Source organism: Leuresthes tenuis, unplaced genomic scaffold, assembly GCF_036924035.1.
Source record: "Leuresthes tenuis unplaced genomic scaffold, fLeuTen1.0.hap1 SCAF_9, whole genome shotgun sequence".
Classification (NCBI taxonomy): domain Eukaryota; kingdom Metazoa; phylum Chordata; class Actinopteri; order Atheriniformes; family Atherinopsidae; genus Leuresthes; species Leuresthes tenuis.
In genome coordinates this window covers 31,212,857-31,225,761 of record NW_027325363.1, presented here as the reverse complement: position 1 = coordinate 31,225,761, position 12,905 = coordinate 31,212,857, and the positions used below count along the sequence as shown (strand labels likewise).

The following is a 12,905-nucleotide window of genomic DNA, read 5'->3' as shown; positions in this document are numbered from 1 at the left end:
TCCCGTCTGCAGGGTGCCCCTGTGGGAGGCCACATCATCAACTACCTGCTGGAGAAGTCTAGGGTTGTCCACCAGAATCACGGGGAGAGGAACTTCCACATTTTCTATCAGCTGATTGAAGGAGGAGAGGATGACTTGCTAAGACGCCTCGGCCTGGAGAGGAACCCCCAGCAGTACCAGTACCTGGTCAAAGTAAGAATAAAATACATAAATAATAATGAGTTTCTGCCACTCGTCAGTGCAGGTCTGCAGTGGCAACTGGATAGTGGTAAGATTGCTGCCCTTCATGTGGGTGACCGGAGTTCGAATCCTGACCTCACCCCCTGCATGAAAGGTACTACCTCCAGTAGGGTTCCTTAGGCAAGACCCCCTTACGCTACCTGCCTACCTGGGATATGAGTGTAAGTCGCTTTGGATAAAAGCGTCTGCCAAATGCATAAACATAAACAAGTTTGTCAGTTAATTAAATTTCATTGTTATTGAACTACATTCATGTGACGATAAGTATCAGCAGAAGCTTCAGCTCATATGTTTTTAACAATCTCTCTGTTTCCGTTGCTGTTTTTGAGTCAAATTAATTAAGATGATGTGAAAGGAAACTTTAAGAACAGCTATACACTAATTTCAAGACTTGAGCATTTATTTATCAATATAGCCACGTAATAGTATAGTGTGCAAAAATGTTGTTTCCCTTGGGCTCACATGGTGCTGCTTATGGACACAACTTTTTGAATCTCATCCAACCTGACAGAGAATAAACTGATGTGACTTGCCTGCTGTTTCAAGTCTGACCTTCAAAACAAACTCATGCCACTAACCACTCTATTTTCCCAGATATGATATAATATTCCAAATATTCCCAGAGATGAAAGTAATTCCTGAATAAGTGCTCTCTCTATTTTCCTATCGTGAATGTCCACGATTTCCATGTCCATGTATTTTTTCCAGTTTGGACTATTACTTGTTCTACAGTGACAGTGGTGTGAAAAGCCACAAGAAACATACCATAGGCTGCCACCCTCTAGTGCCACCCTCTGGTGCACTTCAAACCAGTCGATCAAAAAGTGTCTGCGATTTAATTTTTGCAGCTTTTCAATATCGCTTCAAATTTGCTTAGATGGTGAATGGAAACCTGGCTAATTATTTGTATGAGTGTGTTAGTATGCTCTCAGCTGAGGACTCTCAGTGCAGCAGCAGAAACTTTCCTCAGGGGAGAAATCTGCCTTTAGGCACTTGCTGAAATCTCGTCTCAGTGAACATGCAGACAAAATCTGCAACGGCTTCTGAACAAAAACACCTTACACATGTGTTTGTCTAAATAGGTGTTTACGTCACACATAAGTGGGTGTTTACCTGTAACCAACAATTACTTACTTTGTGGGTTTCACCTGACATGTTCACAGCCTTAGTCCAATCTACAAAGCTAAACTGTATGGAAAATAATTAGCCCTTACAAAATGCTTGACTTTGTTTACAAATGTGTGTGTGTTTTCCACAGGGTAACTGTCCTAAAGTGAGCTCCATAAATGATCGCAGTGATTGGAAGGTGGTGAGAAAAGCGCTGACTGTGATTGGCTTTAACGAGGACGAAGTGGAGGTGAGAACTAAGTAAATCATACCCGACATGTTTGCTTTGTCACCTCAGGTGGTGTGGGAATAGCTGTAGTGGTCTCTGTTTCCATGAAGTGGATATATAGGGTGGCAATTCTAGGCAGCATTTCTTACTTAAACTACTCCCAAAGTCTTGAAACCAAAAGTTGAAATTGAGCCCCAAAATAAAGCTGGCATAATCATTAGCACCGGGTCGATGTGCATTAATGACCACGCACCAGTCTCAAGCACAGCTTTCCTTACAAACACCGGAGTACTCCATGTGCCTGAGGGGGCTTTTCTGTCTCACTGCGGATGTTGATTAGACAGAACTGTGTGTGTAGCTGTTATTATATAGTTAGAACTCACTTGTGCTCAGCGTGGGAGTTTTCATACATGTTCATGAGCCTTGGCTTGCTTCCAAAGCTCTCTTAGAGCTCACACTGTTCACAGATTGAACACCAGGTGTGAGCTGCTCATGTATAGTACGTGGTTTGCAGATTGTTACATTCCTTTCCTGTTCTTATCTTATTCTAATTTGAATCAAAGTCAGGCTCATCAGTCAAAGATAGGCTCAGCTTTAAGTTCTGGTCTCTTTTCCTTTGACCTTTTGCTCTCCTTCTTTCCTTTTTTTCTCTCTCCTTATCCTGTTGCCTTACTCATTTTTTTCTTTCCCTCCTTCCACTGTGTTTTGTCTGTGCAGGAGCTGCTGAACATAATAGCCAGTGTGCTTCACCTTGGCAATGTGCAGTATGGTGGGGAAGAAGGCAGTGTCTGCATCACCTCAGACACACAGATAAAGTACCTGGCCAGGGTAAGACTCAGCAATAAGCAGCTTATGATAAACATTCCTCTCCATAACTGATTAGGCATTACTTTTATATATGTATACATATATACGTATATATGTACGTATAAATAGATAAATGCTGCCTCCTAAAGCATTTAATTTGATTATTTGAAGGCTTCATTAATTTGTTCCTCAGACTTGCATCAGTTCAACCTAATACCAGAAATAATAAGCAGAAAGTGTGATCAGGATGTCAGAGCTGCTGACTAGCATGACGTCTGTCTGTTTACTGGGCTGGAATATTTGTCTCTGGTGGGATTATTGCCTGTCCTAATGTTGTTGTTCTTTTCCAGTTGTTAGGAGTGAATGTGATGGTATTGACAGAGGCACTCACACACAAAAAGATAATTGCCAAAGGAGAGGAGGTAAGTTTGGATACAGACTGTCATTGTGTGATAAGCATTTGTTTACAAAGGTTTCTTGTCTGTGTAATGTCTGCTCTCGTCCAGTGTAATAAAATTAAAACTTTGTAGAAATTGTAACTTTTGCCTGAATTATTTTGTCTTTGCCTGAATCCATTTGGCCCTGTCTGTGTGTGTGTGTGCTTCATCAGCTAATGAGTCCACTGAATCTAGAGCAGGCATCATCAGCCCGGGATGCTTTGTCCAAGGCAGTTTATGGACGCACCTTCACCTGGCTGGTTAACAAGATCAATGCTTCTCTTGCATACAAGGTACACACACACACACACACACACACACACATGAGTCAAAGAAGAAGTTTTTATTTTCATACATGCATGCACACACGCACCCATGGTTGATCACACTTTGATCAAACCCATAACTTGGTGTGATGTCAGCTTTTGTTTACTAATCAAGTTATACAAACACTCACATCCTATCACACTGAAATCGCTTACTGAATAACACTGAATCATTAAACTGTGTAAGTCTTAGTTTTATTCTGTTACCACAGCTCCACCTTGTGGGAGTAACTCAGTATATAATACTATACTATACTATACTATACTATACTATACTATACTATACTATACTATACTATACTATACTATACTATACTATAATGTAATAGTGGTAACTAACTAATCTTTATTAAATTCCAAATTAATACCAAATATATTCTTATCATTACATGTCAGCTCTACAAGATGTTTTGTCTTGAATAGAGCTGCTCAGAATCTTTTTATAAAAGCTGCTGGGAACAACTAAACCACAACACCCACTTGTTTTTTCTATTTAATGTTGTCCTTTGGAGCCAAATGTGAGTTTTGCCCTGCATCTCCAACAGGATGACTTTCACAAAAATTACTCTGTTATTGGCCTGCTGGACATCTATGGCTTTGAGGTCTTCCAGCATAACAGGTACACTTATTGAGACCGAAACATTGAGAGGTTTGCGCTTCTAAACAGATACCTGTTTTTCTCTGCTCGACATCAGTTGATGTGATTTCTGTTGCAGCTTCGAGCAGTTCTGCATCAACTATTGTAACGAGAAGCTGCAGCAGCTCTTCATCGAACTCACCCTCAAGTCAGAACAAGATGAATACGAGGCTGAGGGCATCACGGTCAGTCTCCAACTTCTACCTCAGCGCCCTTCCTTCCCCCTCCACCTCTCCACCTTTTTAAGGCCACCTTCAGCTCTTCTGTTTTGCTTTATATTTCCACGCATTTTGTTTTCATCTGTTGTCATCAGTCAGAGTTTGGTCTTTCCAAAGAGATCCTAACTTGATTTTAAAATTATTGATTGAATCAGCTCAAAGTAATTTTCACAAAGTGCTTATAGCTTTTGCAAGATGCAGTCCATTAGAAATGAAACCTTTAAACCTGTTAATTCATTCATTCTCAGATTAAAATCTTGAATCATTTAAGAACGGTTTAGTACATGTCAACACAGGTCAGCATTGGAAGATGATTCCAGACCCTTTTCTCTACTCCCCATTTGTATTCTTTGCTTTAATGTTGTTTTGTTTTGCTTTACTTGAACAAGGGCTTCTTGTTTTCAGTCTCATATAAATGCATGTGTTCAGAGAGCAAACAGGTTGTGGGTGAAACTTGGACTCGCCCCTCAAAGAGTCCATTATGAGGAGACATGAGGGCTGTGGGCCGCTCTCTCTGTCATCTCTGTGGAAATTATGTGACAGAGCTAACATGAGCTAAAAGTCAGCCTGTGGAGCACTGTGTTCATGTGTGTGTTCAAAGCTTCAAGGGTAAGGGGTGTGTCTGCTTGCCAGGATTCTTGGCATTCTGTGAATGTTTGGATGTATGATACTATAACAGCTGTCCATCCTCATGAGAATCCAGATTAAAATCAACATTTTGATGTTGTGTTGAAAGCGTACTGCTTATATGCTTTTTATATTGTAACCAACCAAAGTAGTATTTGTCTTTCCAGTGGGAGCCAGTTCAGTATTTTAACAACAAGATCATCTGTGACCTCGTGGAGGAGAAGTTTAAAGGCATTATCTCCATCCTGGTGAGGAGACACAATGGGGCTGTCTGAGCTAACCTCCCCTCCTCTGGGTGTCCTCCTGTAAGATAATTTCTCTCCTTCCACTGAACACAGGATGAGGAATGTCTGAGGCCCGGAGATGCCAGTGATTTGACTTTCCTGGAGAAGCTGGAGAACACTGTTGGAGGACATCCACACTTTGTCACGTTAGTTTGATACTCGCCTTCACTCCTTGTACAATCCCAGTTTGATCCACAATGTTTAAACTAAAGCTCTTTGTTTATATTTGGAATGTGAATCACAGAGTCTGTGTCTGTTCGACTGACCGATGAATCCACACTCTGTGTGTGTGTGTGTGTGTGTGTGTGTATGTGTGCGCCTGTCTCCTTGCAGTCATAAGCTGGCTGATGGAAAGACCCGGAAGGTAATGGGCCGAGAGGAATTCAGACTGCTGCACTACGCTGGAGAGGTCAACTACAATGTCAACGGTGTGTGTGTGTGTGTGTGTGTGTGTGTGCACGTCTATTATGTCTGATGTTGTGTTTAATTTGGCACTTAGGTGCATATGTCACCCGTCTTTCCAGTTCTAAACACCATCATTGTTTTCTGCTGGGACTCCTCTTCATAACACAACCCCTAACACAACCTGATTGAGTTGCCTCACAGTAGATCGATGGATGTTACAATCGACACTACAGCTAGTTAAAGCAGGTTCTTAATAAGATACTGAAGACACTTATATGTGCTTTAAATGCTCTCATGATGAATTTATATTAATTAGCTGCTATTCTGAGTCTCTAAAAACCTTTTTCTCAAACAGTCAAAGTTTCCTAACCTGATCTCATTTCCTGCCTAATCTACTTTTTCTTACCCTTCTTATATCCAAGCTCATTGTCAGTTTAATTTAGGTTGCTGTGTGAAATGTGAACAGAATAATTACTCTTTTTTTTATTATTATTCTTTAGAATATCTGTCCTCATATTGAATTCGATATCATAAATAAACTTCCTTAAAGTTAGAAACACTCCCAGTTTATAAGGCCTGTTGGCAGCAGTAACATGAATGATTATTAAAGAAGCATCAGCCTGACAACGAGTCAGTAAAGATGAGGAGAGGTTCACAGCTTTGTAAAATATTGTGTGGGAAAATATATTTTTCTTCCAAACATAATAATGTCTGTCAGTGTGAAATGGCAAGAAAAAAGAGGAGGAGGATAGTTATCACGTGCAGGACATCAGTTATTAGTTGTATGACAATAAATTTGACATATCTCAAGAGTAAACCCTTAAATCCTCAGTCACATCTTTGACTGGATGATCTAGTTAGCTAGCTATATAGATAGATCTTTAGCTGTTTTAAAGCACAATATGTATGGTTACATCAAGTTATTATTTAAGACCCGTTTTTGTTCGATATGTCAGATGAAGACTGTTTTCAACCACCTCCCCTAACCTACATTTGCTTCAGACTTACAACTAGAGATATTTTTTTACAACAGATAAATTGATAAAATGAAGTCACTATTTAGAACTGAGAGACAAGATGTTTGGTTATGTTTGTCTGCAGTCGAATAGTGTATGAAAATGAGTGATACATCTCTGTGTAAACTCAAAGTAAAGTACTGTAGAAATGTCAGGAGGTGAAAAAATGATCTTTTAAAGTGCTTACAGAATTTTATGAGCAAAGACCTGTCCAGGCGTGCTTAGTGTCTCCGACACAAACTCAATAGCATTAAAAAACAGCAACATTGAAGCTTCCTCAAATTAGTTAGAAAGTTACAGCAGAATGAGAACAGAATGATGTGAATATTAGACTGCACTCATCAATGCAGCAGGGTAGTTTAGAGAACTTTTTGGGTGTGGACTAAGAGTAAAACCCCATCAACAGATAATTTAGTGGTGTGGTGTCATATATATTATGCAGGTCTGCTCCATTGTGGAAAATTACTTTTGATTATATGAATACAGAACAACAGGATCACTTGATCAGCCAGTGACAGGTGATATTGAGGGCTACTGTTTTTTTGCCACATGTATGAAAATAAAACTTCTTCTTTGACTCAGGATTTTTGGACAAAAACAACGACCTGCTCTTCAGAAACTTGAAGGAGGTGAGATTAGTTTGGATGACATCGGAAGAGGACGCATTGCAACATTTAAATGCTGTGTTGTGTTGTCTGGTGTGGAGATTCAGCATGTGCTGTGTGTACACCTGCAGGTCATGTGTATGTCAGAGAACAAGATCCTGACGCAGTGTTTTGACAGGGAGGAGCTGAGTGACAAAAAACGGCCTGACACGGTGAGAAACCTTACTGTGTTTGTGTGTGTATGTGTCCTCATGTTCTAAGGTTCTCCCTGTTGGTTTTCGACAAAATCCCTCCATGCGTTCCAGCTTACTTTCCCACAGCACAACAAACAGTGGTGTGTTTCCCCTCTCCGCTGTTGAGTGGGCAATCTGATAGGGATTCTCTGCGCCTGCCAACTCACTGAGGAATGCCCTGCACACACAGCACTCACACATACACACACTGATGCAGGGTCCTGTCACTGGCTGGTGAGTTAGCATCCCAGTCCTTCACACTGGGCACAGTGTTCAGTCGCATCATCCACTGCTCTGCTTACTTAGTTCTTTTCTACTCTCATACTAACTGACATCCTTTTCCACCCTCTAACCTTAATCTCTCCTTTCCTTTTTAACCAGCTTTCATCCGTTTTCTGTCCGTTTCTGTCTGCCTCTCTAGGCAGCCACCCAGTTCAAAGCCAGTCTGGCGAAACTCATGGAGATCCTCATGTCCAAGGAGCCATCGTACGTCCGCTGCATCAAGCCCAATGACTCCAAGCAAGCAGGTAATACTGCTTTATTTTTGCCTGTATATTTATTTTTTATTATCTTAGAGAAAGTTGCACAGAACTGCAGAGAGTCACTGTTGCACAGAACTGTCAGAGATTGTAAATACTTATTTCAACCTCATAAACAAACTGTCATGAATGAACTTCAGCAGTAAAACACCACATCCGAGCATCCAACAGCATCTGACCTGAGGAACATTCAGTCGGTGTTGTCGGTTATGTAAATAAATGAATCTTTCTTTCTTTCTGGGGAATCAGAAAGAAACAACATGAACATGTTTTTTTTTTCCTGCGCTGGACGCCAGGAGAAGGAGTTGGTTTTGGTGGGATGATAAATACAGTCATTGGCACTAATTGTAAAGTTGAATTATTGATGAATTGTTAATGTTGAAAAGTTGATATCCCCACAGCATGAAGATGTTTCAGCTTGAAAACCTGAATGAATGTGGTTTGGGTTTTACTAAGTAATCACAAATGGCTGTATTTGAACAATCGGATGCTTTTATCGCTTTGATAATATGCTCAATAAGCATATTATTGAAGGAAAAATTACACAGAAAATTATTCTGATTTACTTGATAAAATATTTAAGTTCAATAAACTCCCTGGGGTTTGAATTGTTTTATTATATGCCCCTATATAAAGACCGTTTTAATGGGATTCTTGTCAGTTTAATGTAACGGCTCTTGTAAACACAGTAGCAGTAGCTTAACAGCTTCAATTCAAAGTAAAAACACAATAAACTTTTGCTACAAAAGAAAATGGACCAGATTCAGTGAATAATCTCTATAATCCCTATGTCATTGGGCTCATCAGGTGGGAACCTCCTTTCATCACTGTTTCGTCTAGTTGAGCCCACGACACCTCCAGGAGGCTAGACAGTGATCACTGGCATCCCAGAGTCACTCCCCTAATGCCAGCCATCACTGCTCCTCACACCACAACAACCATCTTTTTTTTTCCACAACCACAAGCTACCCCAGCCTGTCACCAACTGCACACCAGTCATAGTGGGGTGGGGATACAAACCCTGGTTTGGGTAGGGGGTAGAAATAGAAGAGGTGAAGATAAGTAGGAATGGGATTCAAACCCTGGTTCTTGTAGGGGGTAATGAAAGTATAGGGCGTGCCAGAGGTGGAGGCAGGACAATTAGCTAATTTGTTTCCAACAAATTTTAATCCTGTGCTTTCACTAATTCCAACCCAGACAGTTTGCTTTCTGCTGCATCAGGAGACGCAGTGTGTGACGCAGTGTGTGGTCGTCAGTATATCAGCCCGACCTTTGTTTCCCTCCACACTCGGCCTTTTGTTGGTGTCACACTGTTTCTCTGTCTTCAGTCACTCCTACTGTTGCTATTTAGCATTTACTCACTCTCTGGTTCATTTTGCCTAACAGTCTGTTCCATTTTTTTTTCAGTGTGACTTGACTCTGATCTCTCCCTTACGGTCTGCCCCAGGTCGATTTGATGAGGTGTTGATCCGTCACCAGGTCAAGTACCTGGGACTGATGGAGAATCTGAGGGTGAGGAGAGCTGGCTTTGCTTACAGACGGCGCTACGAGATCTTCCTTCAGAGGTGATGTATCGTGTACCGGGTTCTGTCACAGCTTCCAGTCACAAACAATAATGATGTTTTCTTGTGTTGTGTTGCAGAATCATGAAACACGCACTGACTCTTGTCTAAACAACACTCCAAATCTTGAACAAAGTCACATAAGACAAAGAAAATCTTTTATCTTTAGAGGCTGGGATGATTCTTTGATTTTGCTTTGAAAGAATGAAAGTTAGTGATCAGAGATGTTTTTAACAGTTTTCCTTTGCCTGACATGTCTTATCACCAGGACTCCTTACTGTTGCTTCTTGATATGGTGCTGTGCCAGTGCAGATGTTATTGGCTCATGTGTGAATTGTAGAAGCGATGAGTATCTTAACTTCATTCTTTGAACCAAAGGACGCTCTAGTATTTACTTGTGTTTGTGTATGTTGTTTTTGGCCTGCACATGCACAGGTATAAGTCGCTATGTCCAGACACGTGGCCCAACTGGCAGGGGAAGCTGGCTGATGGAGTGTCCACACTGGTCAAACACCTTGGATACAAGCCTGAAGAGTACAAACTGGGGAGGTTGGCAGCACACAGATGTTTCAGACAAGGAGCCGTCTTTCTTTTTCTTGACTGTGTACTCAGAGTGCTGTTACAAAGCACTCAGTGTTTGAAATATTTGGCTTTTCTTACCATATAGATCCAAAATCTTCATTCGTTTCCCAAAGACCTTGTTTGCTACTGAGGATGCACTGGAAACCAGGAAACATAGTCTTGGTATGAATCAGTGAGTCATGTCAAGATGTTAACACCTACAGTTCTGCAGATTCTAACTATTTGTCACCTCACAGCCACCAAGCTCCAGGCTAGATGGAAAGGCTACAGCCAGAAGTCCAAATATCAGAAACTCAGAATCTCAGGTGAGGAGTCTACTGTATACTTGCATCTTATGTATAACTACCATGTCAAACAAAATGCAACAGCACTTCTTGTCTGCTGTCTGGTGCAGCAATTGCAATCCAGGCGTGGTGGAGGGGCATCCTGGCCAGGAGGAGGGCACAGCGCAGACGGCAGGCTGCTGATACTATTCGCAGGTTTGGACTATACAAGGCTGACCAGCAGATGATGGACCATTCTGCTTAGTTAGAACACAAGTTTGGGCCCACATTTGACTGGAAAATATCAGGGAAAGAAAGCCTCATCTTACTTCATATCTCCCCTTTATCTGCATCTCTCCTCATATTAATCTACTGAACGCAACCTCAGACGTTGTTTTCCTGTCCATTGAAGGAACTGTGTATTGGTATGAATTGGATGGTCACTTCCATGTGTTTTCTGGATTGTTTCAACCATTTTTAAATCCTCAAGTTGTTTCTTTCCTCAGGTTTATCAAAGGCTTCATTTACCGACACAAGGAGCGCTGTCCAGAGAACGAGTATTTCCTGGATTACGTGCGTTACTCTTTCCTCATGAAGCTGCACAGGAACCTACCCAAGAACGTCCTGGACAAGGGTTGGCCGACACCTCCTGCTGCTCTTGCTGAGGTGGGAGGGGTTCATATGTTTTTGGATTGTTGTGTATCATACCTGTATTTTTTGTTTCGCATTTACTTGAAGTTCAACTTATAATTATCACAAAACAAATTTGTACAAATGCATGAACTGAACACCGGTAAAGACCTGCTTTAGTGACTTCTACTCATACAACTGCATAGTGATTCGATGTACTATGACAATACTGTCTGTGTTCTCAGGCATCAGAGCATTTGCGTAAGATGTGCATGCAGAACATGGTGTGGAGTTACTGCAAGAAGATCAGTCCTGAGTGGAAACATCAGGTGAGAAATGTCTCATCTTTGTAACCTGACTGTAGGGGTTTTTTTTGCTTCCATCTTCATTTTTACTGTCGTCAATCTGTTTGAAAAGATGGAGCAGAAGATGATCGCCAGTGAGATCTTTAAGGATAAGAAGGACAACTACCCACAAAGCGTGCCCAAACTGTTCGTGAGCACGAGGCTCAGTAAGATTCAAACATATTTCCCAAAACATTGCACTTCATATTGTGCACTTTAAAAAGACTACCGTAAATGTGTTTGCTTCTGCTCAGATGGTGAGGACATCAACCCCAAGGTGCTACAGGCTCTGGGCAGTGAGAAGATGAAGGTCAGTGAAGCACTAAGTGTTGTCTTGAGTCCTCCATGAACAGTGTGATGACCTCCGTCTATTCTGATCTCAGTATGCAGTGCCAGTCACCAAGTATGACAGGAAAGGCTACAAGGCTCGGCCCCGCCAGCTGTTGCTCACCGCCAACAGTGCCGTCATCATAGAGGAGGGCAAACTCAAACAGCGCATTGATTACAGAGCCCTGAAAGGTCCAAACATAGTACCATGTTTGAGTTAAATGAAGGAGAACAAATCTCAGGGTTATATGAAGAATCATACATATTTTACCAGTTATTTGATTTAGCATCATCACAGCTGCTCTGCTAATGCTGCATCACTCACGTTCTTTCTCTGCAGGAATCTCAGTCAGCTCTCTCAGCGATGGCTTGTTTGTTCTGCACGTGCCCAGTGACGACAACAAACAAAAGGTGAGGCCAACGGCATGTCACAAGTGTTCTTACACATCTTCATGTTGGTTTGTGTGATTGTGAGTATCCACTATTCCACCTGGTGGTTTCCTCCCAGGGTGACGTGGTTTTGCAGAGCGACCATGTGATCGAGACCTTGACCAAGATCGCCATTTGCGCCGACAAAATCAACAGCGTCAACATCAACCAGGGAAGGTGAGAAGCAGAACAGACAGAGTGTTTTCGTGTATGCCGTTTCCTGCTGTCACTGTCTCACTGTCCCTGTGTTGTCCCTTCAGTATAAAGTTTACAGCCGGTCAGGGGAAAGAAGGGATCATTGACTTCACGCCTGGATCAGAACTACTGGTGGCCAAGGCTAAGAACGGACACTTGTCTGTGGTAAGTGGATTTGGTCATCCTTTTTATAAACTGAGAGCTACAGAAATACAACACAGATTTTATTTAATTTGTTCAATTTGAAATGACATAATAGTTGATTGGAAGACATAATTATTTTCAGATCACATTCACATTTTTTTTCTTTAAATAGGATCCAGAGGTTGACATGTTGTTATAGAGTTGAAGCTTTTCTGGTTGATGCTGATAAGTTGTAACACATGCACAAAGCAGAACTTCCTCTTAGTGGAATGCAGCCCTCATCTGTGCTTGTCCTATTTAAAGTGAATGTTTTTATAACTATAACTGATATGTAAGATTTCCTCAGTGACCATACAGAAACGTCTGTTTGGGATTGGGTTTAAGCACATTTTTACTGTTTTTATGTGTTACTTCCTGCTTCTGTCCTGCTGAACTCTGACTTAGCCGCTTTCTTCCAGACGGCTCCCAGACTGAATTCCAGATGATGAACACACACACCAGGAACCCCTGACCTCTGCCATCCTCCAATCACACGACCGCAGACCATGCTCTGCCTAAGCCAATCAGACACCAGCTGTCACTACATGGGTGGCTTTCGCTTTCAATTTAGAACAAACACAAAAATTATATAGGAAAAAAAATAAATAATCCAGCTAAACTAATTGATATATTTATGTTTATATATAATATTTTTGGGGTTAATACTGTTGCTGATTGAA

General features: G+C 41.4%; 1 protein-coding gene across 3 annotated transcripts in view; it reads left to right on the top strand.

Moving 5' to 3' along the window:
* The window catches only part of LOC140314707 (unconventional myosin-Ic-like), a 51,006-nt gene extending 38,305 nt beyond the window's left edge, over window positions 1-12,701 (top strand). For all 3 annotated transcript variants that reach the window (XM_072393057.1, XM_072393059.1, XM_072393058.1), the window contains exons 6-32: window positions 13-192; window positions 1,499-1,597; window positions 2,294-2,404; window positions 2,734-2,805; window positions 2,994-3,113; window positions 3,692-3,765; window positions 3,863-3,968; window positions 4,796-4,876; window positions 4,967-5,058; window positions 5,246-5,340; window positions 6,916-6,962; window positions 7,070-7,150; window positions 7,593-7,698; window positions 9,158-9,275; window positions 9,708-9,821; window positions 9,940-10,016; window positions 10,091-10,159; window positions 10,249-10,333; window positions 10,624-10,783; window positions 10,993-11,076; window positions 11,165-11,258; window positions 11,346-11,401; window positions 11,475-11,610; window positions 11,759-11,829; window positions 11,927-12,024; window positions 12,108-12,207; window positions 12,645-12,701. In XM_072393057.1, the coding sequence (XP_072249158.1) occupies window positions 13-192; window positions 1,499-1,597; window positions 2,294-2,404; window positions 2,734-2,805; window positions 2,994-3,113; window positions 3,692-3,765; window positions 3,863-3,968; window positions 4,796-4,876; window positions 4,967-5,058; window positions 5,246-5,340; window positions 6,916-6,962; window positions 7,070-7,150; window positions 7,593-7,698; window positions 9,158-9,275; window positions 9,708-9,821; window positions 9,940-10,016; window positions 10,091-10,159; window positions 10,249-10,333; window positions 10,624-10,783; window positions 10,993-11,076; window positions 11,165-11,258; window positions 11,346-11,401; window positions 11,475-11,610; window positions 11,759-11,829; window positions 11,927-12,024; window positions 12,108-12,207; window positions 12,645-12,671 (2,553 nt within the window). In that variant the 3' untranslated portion in view covers window positions 12,672-12,701. The remainder of the gene's footprint in view (window positions 1-12; window positions 193-1,498; window positions 1,598-2,293; window positions 2,405-2,733; window positions 2,806-2,993; window positions 3,114-3,691; window positions 3,766-3,862; window positions 3,969-4,795; window positions 4,877-4,966; window positions 5,059-5,245; window positions 5,341-6,915; window positions 6,963-7,069; window positions 7,151-7,592; window positions 7,699-9,157; window positions 9,276-9,707; window positions 9,822-9,939; window positions 10,017-10,090; window positions 10,160-10,248; window positions 10,334-10,623; window positions 10,784-10,992; window positions 11,077-11,164; window positions 11,259-11,345; window positions 11,402-11,474; window positions 11,611-11,758; window positions 11,830-11,926; window positions 12,025-12,107; window positions 12,208-12,644) is intronic.
* Window positions 12,702-12,905: the final 204 nt, after the last annotated feature.